Source organism: Dermochelys coriacea, chromosome 24 (genome assembly GCF_009764565.3).
Source record: "Dermochelys coriacea isolate rDerCor1 chromosome 24, rDerCor1.pri.v4, whole genome shotgun sequence".
NCBI lineage: Eukaryota > Metazoa > Chordata > Testudines > Dermochelyidae > Dermochelys > Dermochelys coriacea.
Window position 1 is genome coordinate 13,499,605 of NC_050091.1, and position 27,898 is coordinate 13,527,502.

A 27,898-nucleotide genomic window follows, 5' to 3' on the forward strand; every position below is an offset into this window, starting at 1 on the left:
GAAAACAAAAGATAATCTAACATATTTTCTTGCTTTACTTACAATTTCTGTAATTTTAGATGTATCATTTCAGGTATGTTTTCAGGAAATGTTTTACCTGGTTGGTCTCTCTCTCTGTCCAGAGAGGGAACAAATAAAATGAGCCCCCAAAAAAACCTCTCCTGCCCCCCCCAATATTTGAAAGTATCTTCTGTCCTTATTGATCCTTTTGTTAAGGTGCCAACCAGGTTATTTGAGCTTCTTAACCCTTTACAGTTAAAGTGATTCTGTACCTCTGGCCAGGAGGGATTTTATGTTATTGCATAAAAAAAGGTTGTTACCCTTCCGTTTATAATTCTGACTGGGGGACATAGAGTGTGGCACAGCCAGAGGGCAGTGTAACTGAAGGAGGATGCTGTGGTCCTGGGAGTGACGTGGGTCGAGGAACAGAGGTGATAGCAGGCAAGACATCACCAGAAGAGGGCACAGTGCTAATTCCCTGGACAATGTTCATCTGGGAAACCCTCCAAAAATAGAAGCATAACAAATAATCACCAATTATTTTGGAATATTAAGCCTGTAAGGCAGTAGGGCATGGAGCGAACAGACCAGATCCTCCGCCAGTGTAAATCAGTGTTGCTCTGTTGACTTCACTTCAGAGTTCTCAGGTTCTTCTCCTGCCTCTGGGGGGGAGCGGGGTCTAGCAGAGTAGAGTTGGGGAGCTAAGAGCAAGGACTCCTTGTTTCAATCCCCAGCTCTGGGAGGGCAGTGGTCTCTAGCAGTTAGAGCAAACTTAGTAACACCAAAACATTTATTGAATTAGCATCAAATTTGCCAAATTGTTTCGCTCAATCACCAAAAAACTGAAAATTTCAAATGAAATATTTTGATTTTCCTTTTCAAAATGGCTTTGTCTTGAAGTGTACTTCAATTTTATTTAAAATGTGTAAAATCTAAGCTCACAAAAAACACATTTTGTTTGGACTGAAACAACTCCTCCCCCTTTTAATTTGCCAAAAAAAATCATTTGGGGTCATCTCCAAATAACCCCTCCCCCATTTTTCGGAAGAACTAGAGACCCAAAGAATCGGTTATTGTCACAAGACTTACATGCCATCTGTGGTCCCAGTTCAGCCCTGTTGTGGCTGAAGACACCAGGTCAAAGCTGATAATAGGAACAAGAACTCAAACATCTCCATGTTTAGATCAAAACAGCAGTTGCTGTGTCTCTAGGCCCCCACGTGTCCGCTCACAATGGGTGTTACTCACCCTCAATTTCTGGTGGAAGCCGTACCTCGCAGAGGTGTGAACTGCTATTAAACACAGGTGTGAACAGCTTGAGGAGCAAACTCATTTTTGCAGTATGGCTGCAATGGCCCTCGGTCCCTTTGCATAGCTGAGCTCAGGGGCTGTCCCAGCTCGATGTTTCCTGAAATTCAGCCTCTTTGCTTTTTCACCCCACTCTGAATCAAAAATATTATAACCATCTGAAAATTTTCAATCAGTACGTGCTGGGTGCGGGAGGGGGAGTCTGTATCACAGGAACTAAATAACCCCAAATTTGCATTACAACCCCCCCCCGCCTCCGTTGCAGAATGTCATTTTTCAAGGCAGTTGCCCATGCATGGGGGCATCAATGCAATTTGTGAATATTAACAGCAGCTCATCATCAGAGGGCTGCAACTCATGAAGTCCCCCATCAAACGACTGCCCTCCACTCCAGCAGACTCCTGCAGAGCCCCTGTGGCTTGGCTTGGTGCCACTTTCCAAGTGTAAGCAGAGTCTGGATGAGCTCTCCTTTGACATCTAGTGGTGAGTTATGGGAAAAGACTTCAGAAGCTGATCTCATTTGCATGGACACACCCACCCTGCCTAGGTGCTCAGCATGATGGGATTGCTTGCGCAAATGATCACTTGTGGCTGATGTTGGATCCCCAGTCTCCTTGTTATTGGGGCAGGAGTAATAAAGGGTTATTATCCTTGTTGTGTGAACTAAGAGCAGCAGAACTGTGCCTGGCATACCCCCAATGGCATACCCCAATGTCCAGGAATGATTATTTATGATTGTTTTTTATTTCGGTAGTGCTGGGAGCTCAAATCCTCACCCAGAACCCTGCTGTGCTAGGCACTATACAAACACAGAGCAAAAAGACAGTCCCTGTCCCAGAGAGCTCACGGTCTAAGGAGATTCAATGGATAGAGACCTGGGCTGGGACACAGGAGACATGGGTTTGTTCACGGTTGTGCCACTGGATGGACCGAAGTTTCTAATGGGTGACACTGGCCAAGTCACTTCCCCACTCTGTGTCTCAGTTTCTGCATTTGTAAAAGCTGGAAGACTGCTACTGACCTTGCTAAAGTTCTTTGAGACCTACAGATGAAAAGCACTAGAGAAGCGCTAGATGTCGCTATTGTCATACACAGACTCCTCTATAATATACTACACCTAATGGATTTTAAACCATTTGGAAATCTAGAACCAGGATGAAACTTTTAGCAAACAATCTGGAACCTGTTGGATTCTATGTGGTGTGTAAACGCTCTAGAATCCAGTGATGTCCTAGATCCAGTCGGGAATCTTGAACCAGGGCCGGATTAACCTTTTGTGAGCCCTGGCGCCAAATATATTTGTGGGCCCCCATGTAGTTGTTGTGGGCTCTGAGTGTGGGTCTGGCGTGGCAGTGCCATTGGTGGCCTAGTATACCTATCTAATCTCAGAGACATTTTTCATTTTGATCACACACCTCTACATGACTATCTGAATTGCCATATACAGCTCCCTCAGCCCCCAGGGTTTCTCATTAAGATGTGTATCCCCTGGTTCCCGCATGGTTACAAAACTGCAGTCAAGTGGAACACTTTTCAGCTTGTGTGATTGGAGGCTATCTAATCCATATTGTAAGACTGTCCTACATAAATGAGGGGAAATTGAGGTGTTTTTTTAAATTCTTCTCTTCCACTCTTCGTTTCTGTGGGGAATTTGCCAATGCAATATCACGGTCTTCTTTTTAAACAAACAAAACTAAAAAAAATGGCAATGGCTGTAGAAAATCACAATTCCAGTCCTAGTTAGCACTGGGAAGACCCCAGCATTGGTTGGTCAATTTTATCCTACTTTTTCTACAGCAAATTACAGTGGATCAGCATATTTGATTTGGGAGAAATGAAGTAACAGCTGCCCAAATTGAGCTTGAGCACTCCTGAATTTTGCAGGTGTTCAAATCTGGAAGGCAGGTGCTAGATTCCCTCTCTGAATATTAGATAAATCTGGAAAGGAAAAGTCAATTTCTGCTTCCATGGCTCAGAAGTGGAAATCCTCCTGCTCTGTATCTAAAGCCACCCAGGTCCTCGAGTAGAGCCTCCCGTCCCTTACTTTTCATTTTAACTTCTCCTGGTGGGGTCCACAGACCTCCCTTGATAGGCTTCAGAAAGAGAGGTGCACTGTCTATTTAGTCCACCCAATTCCTTCTTTGGGGGCTGCCAGGTGGGGTCACACCAGGAGCCCTAATCCAGACTGGGGAAGTCTTCTGAGGGTGATATCTGGGCCAAAGCCTTCTACTCCTTGGGCAGACTTGCTCCCCATTCACAGCGCCACCCCCTTCTAGCAGCCAGCTCTCCATTCACAGCAAGCTGCAACGCATGGGATCTCAGCTTCCTCACTCCCTCCCCCTCACTTTCCTGTTGATAGCTGCCAAGGAAATGTGGGAAATGTAGTTCCTTCCCTGCTCCAGGGCCAGCTCTCTTGGCAGGGAGCTGGCCAAGGAACTACAGCTCCCAGGGCCCTGTGGGTTCTCAGCTCCCATGCTCGATCCCTGCTCCTCCAAGGCTCCGCTTCTGCAGGGCTGCAAGAAGGGAGGAAATGAGTGTTATGGGGCCCCTTCTGAGCTTGGGCCCGGCCCTATGCCATCATTGGGGCCATGGTAAATCCAGTACTGTCTAGAACCCATAGACTTTGAGTTTGAACACATTGATAGGCTTACAATAAATGAGATTCCAGATTCAGCTAGTGATCCAGAATCCAAGAGAATCAACTAGGTTAGAACACATTGAGAGACCTAAAACCAACAGGATTCTGGAGCTGGCTACTGATCTGGTGCCACTGATGACCCACTGAGTTTGAAAAAATTGAGTGACTTTGAATGCATGGAGTTCTGGAGAGAGCAGGGAATCTAGAACCAGGGACACTGCAGAGTTTATGAACAGTGAGATACCTGGAACCCATTAGGATTTAGAACCCTCAGGAATCTAGAAACAATGGGATGTCAAGTGTTCAACTTTCCCTAAGTCTGGGCACCTTCAGGCCATCACCTGTTTTGTGTTCTCGACTTCTGACCCGTATCTTCCACTAGACTCAGGGGCACTGCTGAAGAGACCATCAACAAAAGCCGCTTTTACCAAAGCAAGAAGAGACGTCCTGAAGACCTGCCAGAACTTCTCCCCCACAAAGAGGTAGAGGATGGGAGTGAAGCGGGCATTGAAGCAGGATGTGAAGTTATAAATGACAAAGAGAGCACCCATCACCGACTCTGGCACCTCCTTCTTGGAGATCTTCAAGCCGTGATGGAGGTGGTAGGGAAGCCAGTCAGGGAAGAAGGAAACCGCTGCAGCCACCATGACTTTGAAGGGCTTCCCAGCCTGCGCCAGCTTCTTCTCCTTCATCTTCAGCCCCACCCGGCCATAGTATCCCACGATGGTCCAGAAGGGCAGCAGGAAGCCGAGCAGGAACCGGACCATGAAGAAGGCCAGGTGGACTCGTCTCCCCAGCTCCTGCATCTTGGCTCTATTCCAGTCTCTGGAGAGGGCGTAATTGTTGATGCAGATGATTCTGCCCCCGTCCACCACCCGGGTCTCCCAGAAAGCCAGGTAGGGAGCGCTGAGACCAAAGGATGCCAGCCACATGCCCACCACCAGCTTCCCAGCCCTGGGCACTGTGCGGTGATTCTGGGACCAGATGGGATGGTGAGTGAGGGTGTAGCGGTTCAAGCTGATAAGGGTGAGATGGAAGACTGAGGAGAACATGCCCATGGAGATGCAGGTGTTGAGGATCTTGCACATGGCTGTGCCGAAGAACCAGTGTAAACCCATGAGAAGGGAGACGATGAAGATGGGGATCAGCAGGGTGAGGAGGAGTAAGAGGAGACCAGGTGGAGGAACCAGAGTGTGGTCACCTGCTCATCTTCAGCCCCAGCACCCACAGGTACAGCCCATTCCCCACCACACCCACCAGGAAGATGGGGAAGAAGAACACTGCAGAGGTCAGGTGAGAGGCGCTCACAGCTGCTGGGGTCTGGCTGGTATTCTCCCCAGTGGTTGGTGGTAGAGTCGTGTTGCCTCGTCCATGGTGCTCGTCCAGCTTTTCTAAATAGTCCCGAACCACTTCTTTCTCCACAGAGGGCTGGTCCCCTCCTCCCCATGCTGTGCTGCCCAATGCAGCAGTCTGGGAGATGACCTTGTTCATGAAGACAGAGGCAAAAAAAGCATTGAGTACATTAGCTTTTTCCACATCCTCTGTCACTAGGTTGCCTCCATCATTCAGTAAGGGGCCCACACTTTCCTTGACTTTCTTCTTGTTGCTAATATACCTGAAGAAACCCTTCTTGTTACTCTTAACATCCCTTGCTAGCTGCAACTCCAAATGTGATTTGGCCTTCCTGATTTCACTCCTGCATGGCTGAGCAACATGTTTATACTCCTCCCTGGTCATTTGTCCAATCGTCCACTCCTTGGAAGCTTCTTTTTTGTGTTTAAGATCAGCAAGGATTTCACTGTTAAGCCAAGCTGGTCGCCTGCCATATTTACTATTTTTTCTACACTTCGGGATGGTTTGTCCCTGTAACCTCAATAAGGATTCTTTAAAATACAGCTAGCTCTCCTGGACTCCTTTCCCCCTCATGTTATTCTCCCAGGGGATCCTGCCCATCAGTTCCCTGAGGGACTCAAAGTCCAGGGTCCGTATTCTGCTGCTCTCCTTTCTTCCCTGTGTCAGGATCCTGAACTCGATCATCTCATGGTCACTGCCTCCCAGGTTCCCATCCACTTTTGCTTCCCCTACTAATTCTTCCCGGTTTGTGAGCAGCAGGTCAAGAAGAGCTCTGCCTCTAGTTGGTTCCTCCAGCACTTGCACCAGGAAATTGTCCCCTACACTTTCCAAAAACTTCCTGGATTGTCTTTGCACCGCTGTATTGCTCTCCCAGCAGATATCGGGGTGATTGAAGTCTCCCATGAGAACCAGGGCCTGAGATCTAGTAACTTCCATTAGTTGCTGGAAGAAAGCCTCATCCACCTCATCCCCCTGGTCCGGTGGTCTATAGCAGACTCCCACCACGACATCACCCTTGTTGCTCACACTTCTAAACTTAATCCAGAGACTCTCAGGTTTTTCTGCAGTTTCATACCAGAGCTCTGACCAGTCATACTGCTCCCTTCCATACTATGCAACTCTCCCACCTTTTCTGCCCTGCCTGTCCTTCCTGAACAGTTTATATCCATCCATGACAGTGTTCCAGTCATGTGAGTTATCCAACCAAGTCCCACCATTGGATAATCCGCTACTGTCCAGCTTGGCTCCTTAGACAGTTGGACGCGGAGGGCCAGGGATGCACAGAAATGTGGGTCCAGCAGTACCTCCTGGGCAAATACTAATGCCAAATGCTGCCCATTGGAGGAAGTTGCATGTCCAAAGGGACTGGAGCTTCGATAGGGCTCTGAAAGAGGTACGTTCCCCAGAGATGCGGCAGAGGTGGTTGGCATTAGTATGGCCAGGCTGATGCCCCGGGTTTGGATGCGAGTATGCAGAGAGGAAAGGGCTGTTGGATTCAAGGGGCCGTGTCAGGGTTCCCTTCCCACTCTGAACTCTGAGGTACAGATGTGGGGACCCACATGAAAGACCCCCAAAGCTTATTTCTACCAGCTTAGGTTAAAACTTCCCCAAGGCACAAATCCTTTCCTTGTCCTTGGACGGTATTGCTGCCACCACCACATGAGTTGGACAAAAATTCAGGAAAAGGGTCACTTGGAGTCCCTATTGCCCCAAAATATTCCCCCCAAACTCCTTCACCCCCTTTCCTGGGGAGGCTTGAGAATAATATACAAACCACCTGGTTTGTATGTGAGCACAGACCAAACCCCTTGTTTTTTAGGACACTGAAAATCAATCAGGTTCTTAAAAGAAGAATTTTATTTACAGAAAAAGTAAAAGAATCACACCTGCAAAATCAGGATGGAAGCTAACTTTACAGGATAAATAAAAAGATTTAAAACACAGAGGATACCCCTCTAGGCTCAGCTTTAAAATTACAAAAAACAGGAATAAAACTCCCTCTTAGCATAGGGAAAATTCACAAGCTAAAACAAAAGATAATCTAATGCATTTCCTTGCCCTCACTTACAATTTTTGTAATCTTAGATGCTTATTTCAAATCTGCTAAGGGTGCTCCTGCAGCCAGGCCTACAGAGAAACCTTTTCCTGTCAGAACAGACGAGTCCAAGTGCTCTGAAATCCACGTGCCTGCTCGGCTTTCTTGAAATTGGCCATCTCTGAGGAAGGCCCGGGGCAGAGTGATTGGGGCAGGTCAGAGGCTTATGAGCCTTCAGTTAAAGCTGCATGAAAAGGAGCCGTTCTTAATTTTTTTCACAGCGCTCTGAAAACTAGTTGGAGACTCGCATTGACTTGGAAAGTGGCACCAAGCTGCAGGGGCTTTGCTGGAGTCTACTGGAGCAAAGGGCGGTCGTTTGATCAGGGACATCAGGAGATGCAGCCCCCTGAAAATGAGCTGCTGTTAATATTCACAAATTGCACTGAAGCCTCAGTGCAGGGGGCAACTGACTTGAAAATCAGCACTGAGCAATGGGGGGGTGGGGGTTGTCATGCAAATTGGGGGTCTTTGGTGCAGGGATTCCCGTGATACAGGCCCCACGCACACACGTGCTGATTGAACATTTTCAGATGGTTATAATGTTCTCGGTGCAGAGTGAGGGGAAATAGCAAAGAGGCCGAACTTTGGGAAACGTCGAGCCTGGATGGCCCCTGAGCTCAGCCACGCAAGAGGACCGAGGGCCAGTGCAGCCATATAGCAAAAGTGAGTCCGCTCCTCAAGCTGTTCACACCTGTGTTTAATAGCAGTTCACACTTCTGCGAGGTACGGCTTCCAGCGGAAATTGAGGGTGAGCAACACCCATGCTGAGCTGATATGTTGGGGCCTAGAGACACAGGCACTGCTGTTTTGATCTAAACATGGAGATGTTTGTGTTCCTGTCCCTATTATCACTTTTGACTTGGTGTCTTGGTGACTTGGCTGACTTGGGACCACAGATGGCATGTAAGTCCTGTGCCAATAACCATTCTTTGGGTCTCTAGTTGTTCTGAACAGCCGAGGTGAGGTGGGGGGGCTCATTTGGGACAACCCCAAATTATTATTATTAGCTAACAAAAAGGTGTGGGGGGTGGGGGTGGAGATTGTTTCAGTCTGAAGAAAATGTTCTTTTTTCCCTAAGCTTGGTTTTTGCACATTTTAAATGAATAAAAAAAATAAACAAATTTCAAGCAAAGCTGTTTGGAATAAGAACATCACAGTGTTTTATTTTGAAAATGTCAGCTTTTTAGTTTTTGAGCAAAACAATTTGACACTAATTCATTAAATGTTTTGGTGTCACTAAGTCTCCTTTCAGAGTAGCAGCCGTGTTAGTCTGTATTCACAAAAAGAAAAGAAGTACTTGTGGCACCTTAGAGACGAACAAATTTATTTGAGCATAAATGCATCTGATGAAGTGAGCTGTAGCTCACGAAAGCTTATGCTCAAATAAATTTGTTCGTCTCTAATGTGCCACAAGTACTCCTTTTCTTTTTACTAAGTCTCCTGTAACTGCTAAACACCATTTCCTCACAGAGCTGGGGTTTGAACCCAGGAGTCCTGGCTCCTAGCCCCCCATCCTAACCTGCTAGAGCCCACTCGTCTCCCAGCAATAGGAGAAGAGCCCAAGAACTCTGAAGTGAAGTCAACAGAGCTACACTGATTTACACTGGCTGAGGAGCTGGCCTGTTCGCTCCATGCCCTACTGCCTTACAGGCTTAATATTCCAAAATAATTGGTGATTATTTGTTTTGGTTCTATTTTGGGGGGGTTTCCAGATGAACACCGTTAAAGAGGGCTGATTTTCCAGAAGAAGGAGCTGAACGCTTTGTGAACATCAGGCCTGTTGGAAAGCGTTTCAAGTCAGTACATGATTCCATGTACTTGGAACCCTTCAGTTACTAGACCTTGTCAGATCTGATTGGGTTTCAAGACACTGTCATACAGAGAACCCAAGAGGTTTAAGAACAAGCAGAACTAATGCAGTACTGTTGTGTGTGTGTATATTTTATATATATACACATATGTATATGTGTATATGTATACACACACACATTTAAAAACACAATAGTATTCCAAGAGTTCTAGACATTTGAGTGATTCTTGAACCTCTTGGGTTCTTGCTTTGAACATTTTAACATTTTAACAACAAAACATTTTAAACCCAAATTGGTCCTATGTGGTCTAGGATGTCAGGTATGAGGTTGGAAACTAGGATGCTCAAGACTACATAGAATCTCTTCGGGTTTTAAAATCTTGGCAGACCTAGAACCCAAGAGGTTCAAGAACCAGCCAAATATCTAGAATGCATAGGATCCTATTGGCTTTTGAAACATAAAGTGGCTTGGAACATGATGTCTAAATCTAGCCCACATCAGATCAGATTGCGTTCAAAACCTGACAGACCTGGGACCAAGATGTTAAGAACCGGCCAGGATTCCTAGAATCCATAAGATCCTATTGAATTCTGAATCAGCGAGAAACGGTATCTGTCATGTTTGGCAGTCTTGTTTCCTCTGAACAGTAGCAATGGGAAAAGATGTTTAAAACAGAGGGGCTACGTGCATGTCTAACTTACCTACAGCCCTCCACCTGGGGCTGGTGGCCCACACAGGCTTGGCTTCCTCAGATACCCGCGTGGGTCCAGGTGACAATTGGTACAGCACCTCAACAACATCTTCCTGATCTCTGGATAGAATCAGAGATTCTAAGGCCAGAAGCAGCATGGTGGTCCCCTAGTTGTCCTGATGCAGAACATCCCTGAATTAGTCCCTATTTGAACTAGAGCCTACCTGTTAGAAATACCATCCAGTCCTGCTTTAAAAATTGCCAGTGATGGAGAATCGACCAGGGAGGATCTTTTTAACTCTTTATAATCATTTGGATCTGCTGCCCCCCAGCCTTGTCCAAGGTTTTGTAACATAGCTGGAGCTGGCAGGTTAGATCTTCACAGTTACTGTGACCTGTGACTAGAGGTGCAGAGGGCAGCCCACACTGAAAATGCCAAACTCAGGGTGGGCAGCAAAAAGGACAGTAGATTCTCCCAAAACTAGTGGTTAACACTGTAGTTAGAGTCACCAACCACTCACAAGCTGTGCTTCTGATCTGCCACACTGGTGATCAAGAAGCCAAAAAAAAAAAAAAGAAAAGAAAAAGAAGAAGAAATCCCACAGCCCCCTTTATTGCATTCCAATTTTAGGCAGTCAGCAAATAGGTCCAGTAAAGTGAGAAGTTACTTAAAATTCTATTCACTTTACAAAATGTTTTTCTTATCACCATAGGGCCAGCCACATTCCCAGATCAATACTGGTTTGGATCTGACCCGAAATAAAACATTGCCAGCCAATGCTTGATGGCCCATCCAAACGGCTGGATAGGGCTGATGCAATCTATCTGGGGCTGTCACCCAGATACACAGCACAGGTCTGAGATATCAATATACCACACATATTTACAACTCACAATACAAAGGTGATACATACACATAAACAAGCTGATTATATTTATCAAATGATAACTTTCCCACTGATCGCTTACATGGCATATCTGGTATGTTCCATTGCAATTTTGTATCCATAACATTATGAATGATCACCCATATTCCATTCAGCGTCACTCTTATTAGCTTGGATGTTACCTCTTCACCACCTTGAAGTGTTCATGGGCAGGTGGTTTCTCTTGAGCAGCTCTTTATTCTACTGACTTGTTTTCCTTACCAGCCGCTCTGAAACTAAGCCAGAGCCTCCCCACACTAAATGTCCCAGTGATCGGGTCACATGCTGTTGGAAATTATTTCAGAGCTGCCACCAAAAAACTTATGGAAACTACGTAGTTCAAGCAAAACTTGAGAATTATTAATAATTACTATTCTTTATTTCAGCAGAGCTTGGAGCCCCAGTCCTGGCCCAGGATCCCGATGTGCTCGGCACTGTACAAACACAGAACAAAAAGACAGTCCATGTCCCAGAGAGCCCAGAATGGATAGAGACCTGGGCCAGGACACAGGAGAGCTAGATTTGTTCCAGGTTCTGCCACTGGACAGGCTGAAGGTTCTACTGGGTGACACTGGCCAAGTCACTTCCCCACTCTGTGCCTCAGTTTCCCCATTTGTAAAAACTGGAAGACTGCTACTGACCTCCTTGGTAAAGTTCTTTAAGATCTACTGATGATAAGCACTAGAGAAGACCTAGATATCACTATTATAATACACAGACTGTTCTATAATATAATACACCTAATGGATTTTAAACTATTTGGAAATCTAGAACCAGGATGAAACTTTTAGCAAGCAATCTGGAAGCTGTTGGATTCTATGTGGTTTGAAAACACTCTAGAAACCAGTGATGTCCTAGATCCAGTCAGGGACCTAGACTCAATAGATTTTGAGTTTGAACATATTGAATGGCTTACAGTAAATGAGATTCCACAGCCACCTAGATATGCAGAATCCAAGAGAATCAATTAGGTAAAACACATTGAGAGACTTAAAACCAACAAGATTCTGGAGCTGGCTAGCAATCTGGTGCCATTGATGACCCACTGAGTTTGAAAAAATTGAGAGACCTAGAAGGTATGGGATTCTGGAGAGAGCAGGGAATCTAGAATCCAGGGACACTGGGGTTTATAAACATTGAGATACCTGGAACCCATCATGTTTCAGAATCAGCAGGAATCTAGGAACAAAGGGGATGGCAAGTTTTCAACTATATCTCAGTCTGGGCACCTTCACAGCATCTCTTCTTTTGTGTTCTTGATTTCTGAATCCTGTCTTTCACTAGACTCAGCGGCACTGCTGCCGAGATCGTCGACAAAAGCCTCTTTGACCAGAGTGAGAAGCAACGTCCTGAACACCTGCCAGAACTTCTCCCCTACAAAGAGATAGAGGATGGGGGAGAAGGCGGCATTGAAGCAGGATGACAAGGTATAAATGACCATGAGAGCACCCGTCACTGACTCTGGCATCTCCTTCTTGTAGAGCTTCAAGCTGTGATAGAGGTGGTAGGGGAGCCAGCCGAGGAAGAAGGAAACCACTGCAGCCACCATGACTTTGAAGGGCTTCCCAGCCCACACCAGCTTCTTCTCCTTCAGCTCCAGCCCCACGCGGACATAGCATCCCATGATGGTGCAGAAGGGCAGCAGGAAGCCGAGCAGGAACCGGACCATGAAGATGGCCAGGTGGATCCGTCTCCCCAGCTCCTGCGTCTCGGCTCCATTCCAGTCTCCGGAGAGGGTGTAATTGTTGATGCAGGTGATTCTTCCCCCATCCACCACATGGGTCTCCCGGAAAGCCAGGTAGGGAGCACTGAGACCGAAGGAGGCCAGCCACATGCCCACAACCAGCTTCCCAGCCCGGGACAGGGTGCAGTGATTCCGGGACCAGATGGGGTGGTGAGTGAGGGTGTAGCGGTCCAGGCTGATGAGGGTGAGAAGGAAGACGGAGGAGAACATGCCCATGGAAATGAAGGCATTGAGAAGCTTGCACGTGGCCATGCCAAAGACCCAGTGGAAATCCAGGAGGAGGTAGATGGTGAAGAAGGGGATCAGCAGGGTGAAGAGAAGGTAGCAGAAGACCAGGTGAAGGAACCAGAGCGTGGTCACCGTCCTCCTCATCTTCAGCCCCAGCACCCACAGGAACATCCCGTTCCCCACCACACCCACCAGGAAGGTGATGAAGAGCAAGACGGCAGAGGCCAGGTGATGGGTCTTCATGGTCTCTGGTGTCTTGGTGGAATTTACCACTGTGATTGGTGGGGGAGTCATGATATCCTGGGAAGAGACAGAAGAGGGGTTGGAAGGGACGACAGTGGAGGTGAAAGGGAGAGTGGAAGAGGAGAGGGGAGTAATACCAGAGTGGGTTAGGAAGGTAATACTGGAGAGGACGTCGCTGGGCACTCTTTGGTCCTCCAGAATATCCAGGCTGGATATTCCCAGAAACTGGGTATAACCAGTGGAACTCACTGCCACATAATAGAGCTGTGAGCAGTAGGGGAGGACAAGAGGGATAGCAGACATGGGAGAAGTGGGGAAGGGACAGTCTAGGAGATCAAATAGACAGCTATGCAGAGAATACTATGTAGCTGTGATCTGGCTGGCTCAGGGGAGCAGGGAATGGGCCATGGGGCCTTTCCACTCTCGGTTGGCCAGCTCTAATCTGGCCCCAGGGCAGGGGATCAGGGCTACTCAGTTAGGTGGGGGATCAGTGCTGTTGACTCCTAGCATGCAGGAGCTAGTGCCAATGTAACTCACTGCTACAAGGCAGAAAAAGCCATCCCTCCCCCACCCCATCTCTTGTGCTCAGCTGCCAGTCACAGGAACTGCTGCTTCACCCTGACTCGAGAGAGCGTGCAGAGTCCTTCTTACTCTCATTGCAACAGGAAGCTTCAATGCACCGAGGTGCTTCTCTGCCCCCCAGCCATGCTGCCAGCCCTGCAGCAGGGTCCTCTGGGTTATTGCCTCTGGCAGGGACTGTGCCCCTTACGGCCTTGTTAGCATGGTGTCCTCTGTGCTCTGCCCACTGGCCTAATGGTTAGAGAAGGGCAGGCTGGGAGCCAGGACTCCTGGGTACTATCCCCAGCTCTGAGAGTAGGGTGGAGGTCAGAACTCCTGGGTTGTGGGAGGAAAGGGGGGTCTTGTGGCTTAGAGCAGAGGTTCTCAGCCAGGGGTATGTGTACCCCTAGGGATATGCAGAGGTCTGTCAGGGGGTACATCAACTCATCTAGATATTTGCCTACTTTTACAACAGGCTACATAAAAAGCTCTAGCATAGGTGGCACAAACTAAAATTTCATACAATGACTTTCTTATACTGCCCTATATACTATACACTGAAATGTAAATACAACATTTATATTGCAATTAATTTATAATTATATGGGAAAAATGAGAAGGTCCGCAATTGTTCAGTAGTAGTGCAGCTGTGACACATCTGTATATTTATGTCTGATTTTGTAAGCAAGTAGTTTTTAAGTGAGGGAAAACTTGGTGGTACGCAATAGTAGGGGTACAGTAGTCTGGAAAGGTTGAGAACTGCTGGCTTAGAGATTTGTAAATGGGGAGCAACTCGACAGACTACCATGAAATAAGGGGAAAAATTTACCCATCTCACAGACCTCACCTTCTACCTCTGTCTATTGAGTGCCTCATGGCAGGGAGTTCCACCGATTTGCCTTTACAATAGCAAATTTCTGTGGCTTTTAGGGGGGCTTAGCAAGACAATTCCCCTTTAGACCCAACATGGGGCCCTCCGCCCATTGTCTTGACTCACCTGGGCAGCGGGTGGTGGAAACACAGACCCAGTTCAGAGAGACCCTCAGATGGCATATGTTTGGCCAGCAAAGCATCCGTGTGTCTGTCCCCTGCAGCCCAGAGCCCTCCCCTGTGTGTTGAGTTCACTCCCCTTAACTCTGTGTCTTCTACATGCTCCACCCCCACCTGCTCTCTGAGATCCACAAGCTGCAAACCATGAACGGAAATGATCATTGGACACTGTCTTAGCAAATAAACCACCTAAGCAACAGCCACTGCTTTAAAATTAGCCCCACTCCCTCCCAGAGCCTGGCATAGAACCCAGGAGTCCTGGTTCCCAACCTCCCCCACCTCCCCAATGCTCTAGATTCTTGGCCAGGAGCTCAACTATTGAGGCGTGCCCCCGTGAAGAGGAAGGGTCTGTATTTTGCACAACTTGACCCAGAAATAACCCAGCCCTGTTAGCTCACAACAAAGTCTGAGTCACAAATGATGCAACTCCCATCCAAGGAGTCGGGGGGTCTAGTGGTTTGAAATGGGGGCACGGGACACTGGAAGTAAGGGCCCTGGGTTCTGTCCCAAGCTCTGGGAGAGAGGTGGGGTCTAGAGGTTAGAGCAGGTCAATAGTTGTGAGAGGTCCTGTGTTATCTACATGTAGTGGGTACGTCCCTGGGTGAGACAACTCATGTGAAATGCTGCCCCTTCCTATTCTAGATAAAATCTCCATCATACCCAGCCCTCCCCAGAGTGTTCGTTACACAGGCCCCATCCATGGAGCTGGGACCCTGAGATCCCCGACGGGAACCCAGCGCTACTGGGAAAACAACCCCCAACGGCATGGTACATGAGACCAAGGTTAAATTCTGAGGGGAGTGGGATCTAGTGCTTAGAGAGTGTGTGGAGGGGAAGGGGCTGGGAGCCAGGATTCCTGGGTACTATCCCTGGCTAGGGGAGGGCAGTGGGGTCAAGTGGTTAGAGCAGGTCTGTGTGGGGAGTCAGAAACCAGTGGTTCTAGTCCCAGTTCTGGGAGGGGAATGAGGTCCAAAGGGTTAGATTGAGGGGGCTGGGAGTCAGGACTCCTGGGTTCTGGCCATAGTTCTGGGAGGGGCGGGGAGTGCACTGAGTTAGATTCGGGGGTACAGGTGCTGGGACCCAGGATTCTGGTTCTACCCTGTCTGTAGTTGCAGCCTAACTTGTTTTTGCAGGGAGGAGAATGAAATGCCGTCTCTCTCACTGCTAGGGCACGGGCTGCACACGCCTGTCTCTTTCTCTCCCTTCCCCTCTTCTGTCTCTAATCCCCTTTGTGTTCTTCCTGCTCCTCCTTAGGGTCTCACGGCCCCTCCGCCTTCCTGACCAGCCTGATCCCTCACGGAACCTCTGTCTTCCCAGCCAGTCTGGCCCCTCACTGCACCTCTGCCTTCCCACCAGTCCGGCACCCAGTGGGAGCAACCCACAGCTGGTCGGGAAAAGAAATCCCGTGGCAGCTGCATGTGGCACCTCCTGCTGGGGTTGCTGGCTGTGGGCTCTGCCTGTGGGTTCTGGGGCTAAATATGGGGACGATGGTGACCTCCCTCTTATCTTCCACCTGGTCCTCACCTACCTGCTCACGTCCTGCTTTATAGTTCTGTTCTTTATAATTCTGCCTAGACTCCTGCTGGGTCTTCGGCATGGCCATGTATGAGCTCCTCAATGCCTGCCTCTCCCTGGGCATGTTCTCTGCCATCTTCCTCCTCATCCTCTCCAACCTGGACTGCTGCACTCTCCCCTGCCCCCCGTCTGGTGCTGCCGTCCCCGCACTGTGACCCGGGGCCGGAAGCTGGTCGCGGTTGTATAGCTGGTTTCTTTCGCCCTCAGCGCTCCCTAACTGAGTTTCCAGGAACTCCTGGAGATGAAGGGGGCAGGGTCATCTGCACAAATAGTTATACCTTCTCTGGAGAGGGAGTCGGAGCCAAGACGCAGGCCTGGAGGAGACGTCTCCATCTGCTGCTGTTCAGGGTGCAGTTTCTGCTGGGCTTCCTACTGCCCCCCTTTGCACCAGCGTGGGATGCCAGGTTCAGATAGGGCTGGAGATGAAGAAGAAGGGGTTGGCGAGGAGCGGGAAGCCTTTCAAAGTCACGGTGACTGCGGTGGTGTCGTTCTTCGTCTGCTGGCTGCCAGACCTGCTCTGCCATGGCCTGCAGTTTTACAAGAATGCCGGTGTCGGTCACGAGTGCCTGAAAGTGCCAGGAGTTAGAGAGCATTGGAAAATTGTCATCCCACCTGTTCCTTCATTCCTGACAGTTCTGAAATCTGATGGATTCCAGGTATCTCAATGTTTATAAACCGAGCAGTGTCCTTGGGATTCCAAATTCCTTGTTATCTGCAGAATCCCATGTGTTCTAGGTCTCTCAACATTATGAAACTCAATGGATGTTTAGGGTTTCAGATCACTAGCTGTCTACAGAATCAATGTATTCTAACCTAACTGATTCTCATGGGTTCTGTGTCATTGGCTGGCTCTGGAATCTTCCTTTTAAGTCTCTCAGAGTCTTCACACTCAATAGGGTCCACGGGTTCTAGATTCCTGACTGGTGCTAGGACCCCAGTAGATACTAGAGTGGTTTAAATCATATAGAATCCAACAGGTTCCAGCTTCTTTACTTGATCTAAAAATCTCATGGGGGTTCTAGATTTCCAAATGGTTTAAAATCCATTTGGTGTTGTGTATTATAGGAGAATCTGTGTATTATAATAGCAATAGCTAGTTCTTCTTTAGTGCTTTTCCACAGTAGATCACAAAGAACTTTGTCAAGGAGGTCAGGAGCAGTCTCCCAGTTTTTACAAATGGGGAAACTGAGGCCAAGGTCACTCAGTCCACCAGTGGCAGAGCCAGGAATAGGACCAAGGCCTCCTGAGTCCTGATCTCTATCAACCCTGACTCCTTAAACAGTAAGCTCTCTCGCACAGGAATTGTCTTTTTCCTCTGTCTTTACACAGCACCTAGTACAGCTTGGTATGGGGCCATGACTATACCACCCACCGGGTTCTAGCCCGAGCTGTGAAAGGGAGTAGGGTTTGGTTTAACGTAATGGCTGTTTCTTAGGTGTTTGCTCTGTTAAGTCAGTGTCCAAATGATCATATTTATTTATGGTTTGCAACTTTTCAACCAGAGAGAGTAAGTTGGGGGGAGCATGTAGAAGACACAGAGTTAAGGGGACCCTCACCGGCACCAGCTCAACAGAACCGACCCCCACCTCCCTGAGCCAGCCAGTCCCCACCCTGGAGCCAGATTGGAACCAGCATCTCCTGGAGGAGAAGGCCCCATATCCCATTCCCCAACCCTATTAGCCAGCCCATCCTCCAGATCACAGCAAGGTGATATTATCAGAATAGCTGTGTATTTGACCTACTAGACTGTCCACGTCCCCACTCCTCCCACATCTACTATTCCTCTTTCCCTCGGCCCATAGTTCTACCTTGTAGGGGTGAGTTCCACTGGCTATAGCCCAGGTGCTTGGAATATCTAGCCTGGATATTCTGGAGGACCAGAGGTGCCCAGAGAGATACTCTCCAATGTTGCCTTCCTAACCCCCTCTTATATCTCCCTTCCTCTTGCACTCTCCCTTTCCCCGTCCTCCGTTGTCCCTTCCAACCCCTCTCACCAGGCACCATGGACCAAGACAAGATACCTCTCACACGAATCGCTGGGGCAAATACTAGCAAGACCCCAGTACCTGTGAGCAACGCTCACCTGGACATGACGATGTTGCTTTTCCCCACCTTCCTGGTGGGTGTGGTGGGGAACAGGCTGTACCAGTGCATGCTGGGGCTGAAGATGGGGAGGATGGTGACCATCCTCTGGTTCTCTTCACCCTGCTGATCCCCTTCTTCGCCGTCTACATCCTCCTGGGTTTCCACGGGGTCTTTGGCATGGCCATTTGCAAGCTTCTCAACACCTGCATCTCCATGGGCATGTTCACCTGCGTCTTTCTTCTCACCCTCATCAGTCTGGACTGCTACACCCTCACTCACCACCCCATCTGGTCTTGGAATCACCGCACCGTGCCCCAGGCTCAGAAGCTGGCTGTGGGTGTGTGGCTGGCCTCCTTCAATCTCAGCGCTCCCTACCTGGCTTTCCAGGAGACCCATGTGCTGGATGGGGGCAGAATCATCTGCATCAACAACTATGCCCTCTCCGGAGACTGGAACGGAGACGAGCTGCAGGGGATGGGAAGATGGGTCCACCTGGCCGTCTTCATGGTCCGGTTCTTGCTCAGCTTCCTGCTGCCCTTCTGCACCACCGTGGGATGCTATGGCTGGGTGGGGCTGAAGATGAAGAAGAAGCTGGCATGGGTTAGGAAGCCCTTCAAAGTCATGGTGGCCACAGTGGTTTACTTCTTCCTTGGTTGGCTTCCCTACCGCCTCTAGCAGAGCCTGAACCTCTACAAGAAGGAGATGCCATAGTAGATGGCAGGCGCTTTCTTGGTCATTCATACCTTCACATCCTGCTTCACCCCCATCCTCTACCTCTTTGTGGGGGAGAAATCCTGGCAGGTCTTCAGGACGTCTCTTCTCACTCTGGTCAAAGCGGCTTTTGTTGATGATCTCGGCAGCAGTGGCCCCGGGTCTAGTGGAAGACAGGGGTCAGAAATCTAGAACAGAAACAGGTGATGGCCTGAAGATGCCCAGGTTTAGGGAGAGTGGAACATTTGGTATCCCATTTCTTTCTAGATTCCTCATGGTTCTAAATTCTAATGGGTTCCAGGTACCTCACTGTTTTATAAACCCTGCAGTGTTCCTGGATTCTAGATTCCCTGCTCTCTCTGGAATCCCGTACGTTCTAGGTCTCTCAAATTTTTTCATACTGAATGGCCATCAACAGCACCAAATCAGTAGCCAGCTCCAGAATCTTTTTTGTTTTAGGACTCTCAATGTCCTAAACTGATGCTCTTGGATTCTGCATCTCTAGGTGGCTCTAGAATTTCATTCATTCTAAGCCTCTCAGTGTGTTTATACTCAAAGTCCATGGGTTCTAGATTCCTGACTGGACCAAAGACATCACTGGATTCAAGAGTGTTTTCAAACCACATAGAATTCAACTGATTTCAGATTCTTTTCTGAAATTTTCATTGTGGTTCTAGATTTCTAAATGGTTTTTAATCCAGCAGGGGTACTATATTGTAGAAGAGTCTGTGTATTACTTTAGTGATATCTAGCTCTTCTCTGGTGCTTGTCATCAGTAGATCTCAAAGAACTTTAGCAAGGAGATCAGTAGCAGTCTTCTAGGCTCAGCTTTAAAGTTACAAAAAACAGGAATAAAACTTTGCAGAAGAAAAATTCACAAGCTAAAACAACAGATAATCTCACGCATTTCCTTGCCTTTACTTACAATTTCATTTATTTTAGATGTATCATTTCAGGTATCTTTTCAGGAGATGGTTTACCTCCTTGGTCTCTCTCTCTGTCCAGAGAAGGAACAAACAAAGAGAGCACAAAAAAAAAACCTCTCTCCCCACCCCCAGATTTGAAAGTATCATCTCTCCTTATTGGTCCTTTTGGTCAGGTGCCAACCAAATTATTTCAGCTTCTTAACCCCTTACAGGTAAAGTGATTCTGTACCTCTGGCCAGGAAGGATTTTATATTATTGCATACATAAAAGTTGTCAAGTATCAGGGGGTAGCCGTGTTAGCCTGTATCCACAAAAACAAGGAGTCCGGTGGCACTTTAAAGACTAACAGATTTATTTGAGCATAAGCTTTCGTGGGTAAAAACCCCACTTTTTCAGATGCATACATAAAAGTTGTTTCTCTTCCCTTTATATTTATGACAATCTACCTATACACAGAGAGAGAGAGAGAGAGAGAGAGAGAGAGAGTGTAGTACCACACAAGTTCTAGATATTTGGCTGGTTCTGAAACCTCTTGAGTTCTAGGTGTGACAGTGTTTTGAAATCCAATCAGATCTGACATGATCTAGTACTTCAAGGGCTCCAAACACCTATATGTCTGAAAAACAGTAGGATCCTGTGAATTCTAGATATGCAGTTAGTTCTAGAAACTCCAGGGTTACAAGTCAATCCATTAAAAAAAAACTATGGAAGCTAGAGCCTTTTACAAGCGAGACCCCTCAGGGCAGCATATCTGGAATTGAGAACATGCTCCGCTTTGAGGGCAAAGTCCATGGAATCACATGTGCATGGAGGGCTGCAGAACAGAGCAGTGGGAGTCACTCCCTGGAGCTGGAGAAGCGGGGAGGACTGGCTGCTTTGCAGGAGGAGGGCAGCAAGCGCCCTGGGCAGAGCAGTGCTGCAGGCAAAGACCCAGGTAGATGAAGGCAGCTCCTGGCAAAGAGGGTGCTGGAGCCACTGAAGGAAGTGGCTAGACCATGGACTGCAGTTTGCCACTAAAGGGAGTGGCCGGACAGTAGACTACAGGTCCCCCCGGAAGTGGGGGACAGAGTGTGGCGCAGCCAGGGGGCAGTGTCACTGTAGGAGGACACCGTGGTCCTGGGAGTGATGTGGGTCCAGGAACAGAGGTGACAGCAGGCAAGATACCACTAGAAGAGGGCACAGCACTAATTCCCTGGACAGCCAGCAGGAGGCACCGCAGTGGTGAGTCATGCCCCGTCACAGTGTTCATTTGGAAACGCCCCCAGACAGAGAAGCATAACAAATAATCACCAATTATTTTGGAATATTAAGTCTGTAAGGCAATAGGGCATGGAGTGAACAGGCCAGATCCTCAGCCAGTGTAAATCAGTGCAACTTTGTTGACTTCACTTCAGAGTTCTCGAGTTCTTCTCCTGCCTCTGGGAGACGAGTGTGGTCTGGGGTGGGGGGGATGCTAGGAGCAAGGACTCCTCGGTTCAATCCCCAGCTCTGGGAGGGCAGTGCGGTCAGGGGGGGCTAAGTGCAAGGACTTCTCGGTTTAATCCCCAGCTCTGGGAGGGCAGTGGTCTCTAGCAGTTACAGCAAACTTAGTAACACCAAAACATTTCATGAATTAGTATAAAATTTGCCAGATTGTTTCGCTCAAACACCAAAAATCTGACATTTTCAAATGAAACATTTTTATTTTCTTTTTCAAAATGGCTTTGTCTTGAAATGTGCTTCAATTTTATTTAAAATGTGTAAAATCTAAGCTCACAAAGAAAACCATTTTCTTTGGACTGAAACAATCCCCCCCCTTTTCATTTGCCAAAAAATAATAAATTGGGGTCATCTCCAAATAAGTGCCCCTCTCCCAATTTTTTGGAATAAACAGAGACGCGAAGAATCGGTTATTGGCACAGGACTTACACGCCATCAGTGGTCCCAATTCAGCACCATTGTGGCTGAAGACACCAAGTCAAAGGTGATAATAGAGATGAGAACACAAACATCTCCCTTTCTAGATCGAAATAGCAGTGGCCGTGTCTCTAGGCCCCCACGTGTCAGCTCAATGTGTGTGTTACTCACCCACAATTTCTGGTGGAAGCCGTACCCCACAGAGGGATAAATTGCTATTAAACACAGGTGCAAACAGCTTGAGGAGCGAACTCACTTTTGCAGTACGGCTGCACTGGCCCTCGGTCCTGTTGCATAGCTGTTCTCAGGGGCCGTCCAGGTTTGTTGTTTCCTGAAATTCGACCTCTTTGCTATTTCCCCTCGCTCTGCACCGAGAACATTAGAATCATCTGAAAATGTTCAATCAGCATGTGTGGCGGGGAGGGGGAGCCTGTATAACAGGAACCAAATGACCCCAAATTTGCATTACAAACCCACCCCTGCTTCCGTTCCAGAGTGCCATTTTTCATGGTAGTTGCCCCATGCATGGGGGCATCAGTGCAATTTGTGAATATTAACAGCAGCTCATCTTCAGGGGGCTGCATCTCATGGAGTCCCCAATTAAACGATCATCCTTTCCTCCAGCAGAGCCCCTGAGGCTTGGTGCCACTTTCCAAGTGTAAGCAGAGTCTGGATGAGCTCTCCCCTAATATCTAGTGGTGAGTTGTGGGAGCTGATTTCATTTGCATGTACACACCCACCCTTCTTTGCTCAGCATGATGGGCTTGCTTGTCCAAATGATCAGTTGTGGCTGGAGTTGGATACCCAGTCTCCTTGTTATTGGGGAAGGAGTAATAAACATTGGTATCCTTGCTATGTGAACCAATGGCAGCAGAACTGTACCTCACATATCCCAATGGAGGGACTCACCCTCAACTGAACAGCACTCACTAGGCAGGGGACATGGGTTCCAAAGCCCAATGAGTAGAGAGAGGGTGTGGATGGGTATCTGGTGGCGTTGGTTGGGTCCTAGACAGTGTTTGATCCTTCCTCTCTCCGTAGGATAATAAAAGAGCTAATTTAGACTCAATTGAGAGTCTTGTTACATGCTGTAGAGCTGAAATCACTGATACCTAGGTCTAAGTCTTAGACCTCCTTTGGGATGGTGTCTCTATTGCAAGAGACTATCCAGGTGCACCAACAGAGAGGCTCCCCCATTAACAGCTGGAATCACTGACAGTTGTGTTAAGTGGCTGGGAGGGGGCCTGAAGACATCTTGGTGAGTGGCCAGCTGGCAGAGAGGTGGGGAAAGTGGCCAGCAAGATGGCTGGTGGAGAGATGTAGTAAGCGGCCAGCAGAGAAGAACATAAGAGTGGCCCTACTGGGTCAGAGCAAAGGTCCATCTAGCCCAGTAGCCTGTCTTCTGACAGGTTTCAGAGTAGCAGCCCTGTTAGTCTGTATTCACAAAAAGAGAAGGAGTACTTGTGGCACCTTAGAGATTAACAAATTTATTTGAGCATCTGATGAAGTGAGCTGTAGCTCACGAAAGCTTATGCTCAAATAAATTTGTTAGTCTCTAAGGTGCCACAAGTACTCCTTTTCTTTTTGTCTTCTGACAGTGGCCAGTGCCAGGTGTCCCAGAGGGAATGAACAGAACAGGGAATCATTAAGTGATCCATCCCATTGCTCATCCCCAGCTTCTGGCAAACAGAGGCTAGAGACACCATTCCCTAGCCATTCCCAACAGAAGCTGGTGGGGAGGGCCAGAGCAGAGCCCCGTAGAGGCATGGCAATCAGCGAGTGCCCGAGCAGTGCAGCATGTAAGGTGCCTTCTTACCCACCGCCCCCACCTTCCACACAGGGTGGGTGGCGAACTCTGCGGCTGAACCTCTGAACTCTGGGTCTGCAGTGGCCAAGGACAGCAACTGTGAGTGGGGTAGAGAGAAGGGATGGGCACATTAAAGGGACTTTGGGGGTTGCTGGACTTAAGACCCTGAGGGAAAAAGGACCCTGCCCAACCTACTTACAGGTGGGTCTTTTGCTCATGGTTTGCATTTATGAACCCTAGTTGCAGTGTTTTCCCAAATTAATGCTGAGTTACTTCCCTCCTTTTATTAAAAGTTTTTACTACACTCAGACTCTGTGCTTATGAGAAGGGAAGTATTGACTCTTAGAGGCACCCGGGGGTGGTGTGTAATTGTCCCAGGTCACTGGGTGGGGCTCAAGATAGTTTTGTGTTGTATTGTTGAAAAGGAACCCCTAGATACTGAACCCGGCCCTTGTTGCTGCTGGCTCCACCTGGCAGAAGGGTTTCACAAGTCAATGCGAGTCTGCAACTGGTTTTCAGAGCGGTGTGAAAAAATTAAGAGTGACTCCTTTTCATGCAGCTTTAATTGAGGGCCCTGGATCCCAAGGCCCCAAACCTGCCCCATTCATTCCACCCCCATCTTGCTCAGAGACAGCCAGATTCAAGCCAAGCCAAGCCAAACGGGTGCATGGATTTCAGAGCTCTTTGACTCATCGGTTCTGACAGGAAAAGTTTTCTCCGCAGGCGCAGATGCAGGAGCGCCCTTAGCAGGTCTATACTAGGACTCCCAGACCTTGGGCAGTTTTGAACTCAGCATCAGCAGCACCTGGTTGCAAGTGACCACTCTCCTTGTAAGTCATGTGCCCCAGCCCCTTAATCATTTTCGTTGCTCTCCACTGGACTCTCTCCAGTTTGTCCACATCCTTTCTGTAGTGGGGGTCCCAAAATTGGACACAATACTCCAGATGTGGCCTCACCAGTGCCGAATAGAGGGGAATAATCATTTCCCTCGATCTGCTGACAACACTCCTACTAATGCAGCCCAATATACCATTAGTCTTTATATCAACAAGGGCACACTGTTGACTCATATCCAGCTTCTTGTCCACTGTAATCCCCAGGTCCTTTTCTGCAGAACTGCCACTTAGCCAGTCGGTCCCCAGCCTGTAGCGGTGCATGGGATTCTTCCGTCCTAAGTGCAGGACTCTGCACTTGTCCTTGTTGAACCTCATCAGATTTCTTTTGGCCCAATCCTCCAATTTTTCTAGGTCACTTTGGACCCTATCCCTACTCTCCAGCATATCTACCTCTCCCCCCAGCTTAGTGTCATCCACGAACTTGCTGAGGGTGCAATCCATCCCATCATCCAGATCATTAATAAAGAAGAAAAAAAAACTGGCCCCAGGACTGACCCCTGGGGCACTTCGCTTGATACCGGCTGCCAACAAGACATCGAGACATTGATCACTACCTGTTGAGACAGACAATCTAGCAAGCTTTCTATCCATTTTATAATCCATTCATCTAATCCAAACTTTTTTAACTTGCTAGAATAATACTGCAGGAGACCATATCAAAATCTTTGCTAAAGTCAAGATATATCACGTCCACCGCTTTCCCCATATCCACAGAGGCAGTTATCTCATTATAGAAGGCAATTAGATTAGTCAGGCATGACTTGCCCTTGGTGAATCCATGTTGACGGTTCCTGATTACCTTCCTCTCCTTCAAGTGCTTCAATATGGATTCCTTGAGGACCTGCTCTATGATTTTTCCAAGGACTGAGGTCAGGCTGACTGATCTTTAGTTCCCCGGATTCTTTTTCTTCCCTTTTTTTTTTTAAAAGATGGGCATTATATTTGCTCTTTTCCAATCGTCTGAGACCTCCCCTGATTGCCACAAGTTTTCGAAGAAAATGGCCAATGGCTCTGATGTTCGAAATCTAGACTGCATCATATCAGAACACATTCAAAACACTGGGAGTCCTGGTACTCAAGAGATTAAGAACTGGCTAGGTTTCCTAGAATCTATGAGATCCTACTGAATTTTGAATCAGCGAGAGGTGCTTTCTGTAATGGTTGTCAGTCTTGTTTCATCTGAACAATAGGAACGGGAAAAGATTTTTAAAATAGAGGAGCTACGCACATATCTAACTTACCTAAAGCCCTCCACCTGGGGCTGGTGGCCCACACAAGCCTGGCTTACTTAGATAATCCAGTGGGTCCAGGTGACAACTGGTACAGAACCCCAACAACATCTCCCTGACCTTTGGATAGATTCAGAGATTCTAAAGCCAGAAGGAGCATAGTGGTCCCCGAGTATGGCTTCCTGAAGAACATGCCCGAATTAGTCGCTGGTTGAACCAGAGCAGATCTCTTAGAAAAACACCCAGTCCTGCCTTAAACATTGCTGGTGATGGAGAATCCACCAGGAAGGTCTTTTAAAATCTTTCTTCTCCTTTGGAGTTGCTGGGCCCCAGCCTTGGCCAAGCTTTTGTATCTTCGCTTGAGCTGGCAGGTGGGATCTTCGTACTTACTGTGACCCGACGTGTGGGGCAGCCCACACTGAAAATGCCAAAGTGAGGGTGGGCTGCAAAAAGGAGAGCAGAGTCTCTTAAAACTGGTGGTTAACACTGTAGTTAGATTCACCAACCAGTCACACACCGTGTTCCTGGTCCACAACACGGGTTATTGAGAAGCCAAAAGAAAAAGAAAGAAACCACACAGACCCCTTTATTGCATTCCAGTCACAAGCTCCCAGTCAGCAAATAAGTCCAGTAAAGTGAGAAGTTACTTAAAATTCTAGGTTTCAGAGTAGCAGCTGTGTTAGTCTGTATTCGCAAAAAGAAAAGGAGTACGTGTGGCACCTTAGAGACTAACAAATTTGTTTGAGCATAAACTTTCGTGAGCTACAGCTCACTTCATCGGATGCTGTAGCTCACGAAAGCTTATGTTCAAATAAATGTGTTAGTCTCTAAAGTGCCACAAGTCCTTCTTTTCTTTTTACTTAAAATTCTGTTCACTATACAAAATATTCTGGTCCCCAAAGGGTCAACCACATTCCCAGACCAATACTAGTTTGGATCCTGCCCAAAATGCCATGCTGCCAGCCAATCCTTTTGTATCTAAAAACTAAAGGTTTTATTATTAACTAAAAGAAAAGAAAGAGAAGAGAGTTGTTAAAGGGTGAAAGCAATCAGATATGTACATATGATTTCTGAGTCCATAGATTAGGTTCCTAGCAGCACTGGCGAGTTTGCTGGCTTGTAAAGTTCTTCTGGAATACACCCAAAGCTTGGACAGGCCTGTCAGATCTTCGTTCAGAGCTGCAGTGTGCAGAGAAATTGCTCCAGAGGTGAGAAGCTGGGTTGAAGACAAAATGGAGAAGATGCAGCTGCCTTTTATGTTTGCCACGTGGCTTGTACATCCTTTGTCCCAGACCATATGGGCATGGAAAAGCACTTGGAGTCCCCTGTCCACAGGCATCTCCCTACATGTCCTGCTGACTCATAGGCGTGGCCCCTGGCTTTTTCCAATGGGCTCATTGTACAGCTGATTGCCCTGGATGGGCCATCCAACAGGCTGGATAGTGCAGATGCCAGTGTGACTGGGGGGTCACCCAGATACACAGCACAAGTTTGAGATGTCAATATTCCACACATATTTATAACTCATGATACAAAGATGACACATACATATCAATCAGCTTATCATATTTAGCAAATCATAACTCTAAGGTGGTTGCGGCTGTTCCTCCTCTGTCTGGGAGGGCGGCCATGCCCCATCACTGCAACACGGCTGGAAGGGCACAGTTCAGGGGTGTTGGGGACACCGGGCATGGCCACTAGGTAACTCAAGGGGATGGAAGACCATGAGTGTTGCTGAAGCCCCCTCGCTCTAGGCCCAGATGGCCCCCCCTCCTTCCCTTTTCTGCCTGGAGATACTCACAGCCTTCAGGCTGAGAAACTTGCAACAGTGTATTGCAGGCACAGACTAGCTGGAGCAAGATTAGGTCAAGCAGGACAGGAATGTTAGATAGTGCTGAACAAACAACTCCATATATGGGGGAGTAGATGATAAGAGGAAAAAGGGGAACTGGCCGGTATACCGGATTGGCTATATGGATACTTAGGACAGCTTGCTCTTGGATAAGCATGCTAAAAAATAAATGTATAAAATATGTGTAACTGCTTGCACTGGTGTGCAGGATTTGAGATTGTTGTCTCCCTGTACCGCTTGAAGCTTCAAATAAACTTTTCTACTTCTCCACCCCGT

At 47.9% G+C, this 27,898-nt stretch overlaps 1 protein-coding gene and 1 pseudogene across 1 annotated transcript in view; one reads left to right on the forward strand and one right to left on the reverse strand.

The window, feature by feature from the left end:
• Positions 1-3,672: 3,672 nt before the first annotated feature.
• Positions 3,673-6,393, reverse strand: LOC119848096 (annotated as a pseudogene).
• A 5,868-nt stretch (positions 6,394-12,261) lies between these two features.
• The window catches only part of LOC119848098, a 63,382-nt gene continuing 47,745 nt past the window's right edge, over positions 12,262-27,898 (forward strand). The window contains exon 1 of the mRNA XM_043502290.1: positions 12,262-13,022. Within this exon, the coding sequence (XP_043358225.1) occupies positions 12,600-13,022 (423 nt within the window). The 5' untranslated portion in view covers positions 12,262-12,599. The remainder of the gene's footprint in view (positions 13,023-27,898) is intronic.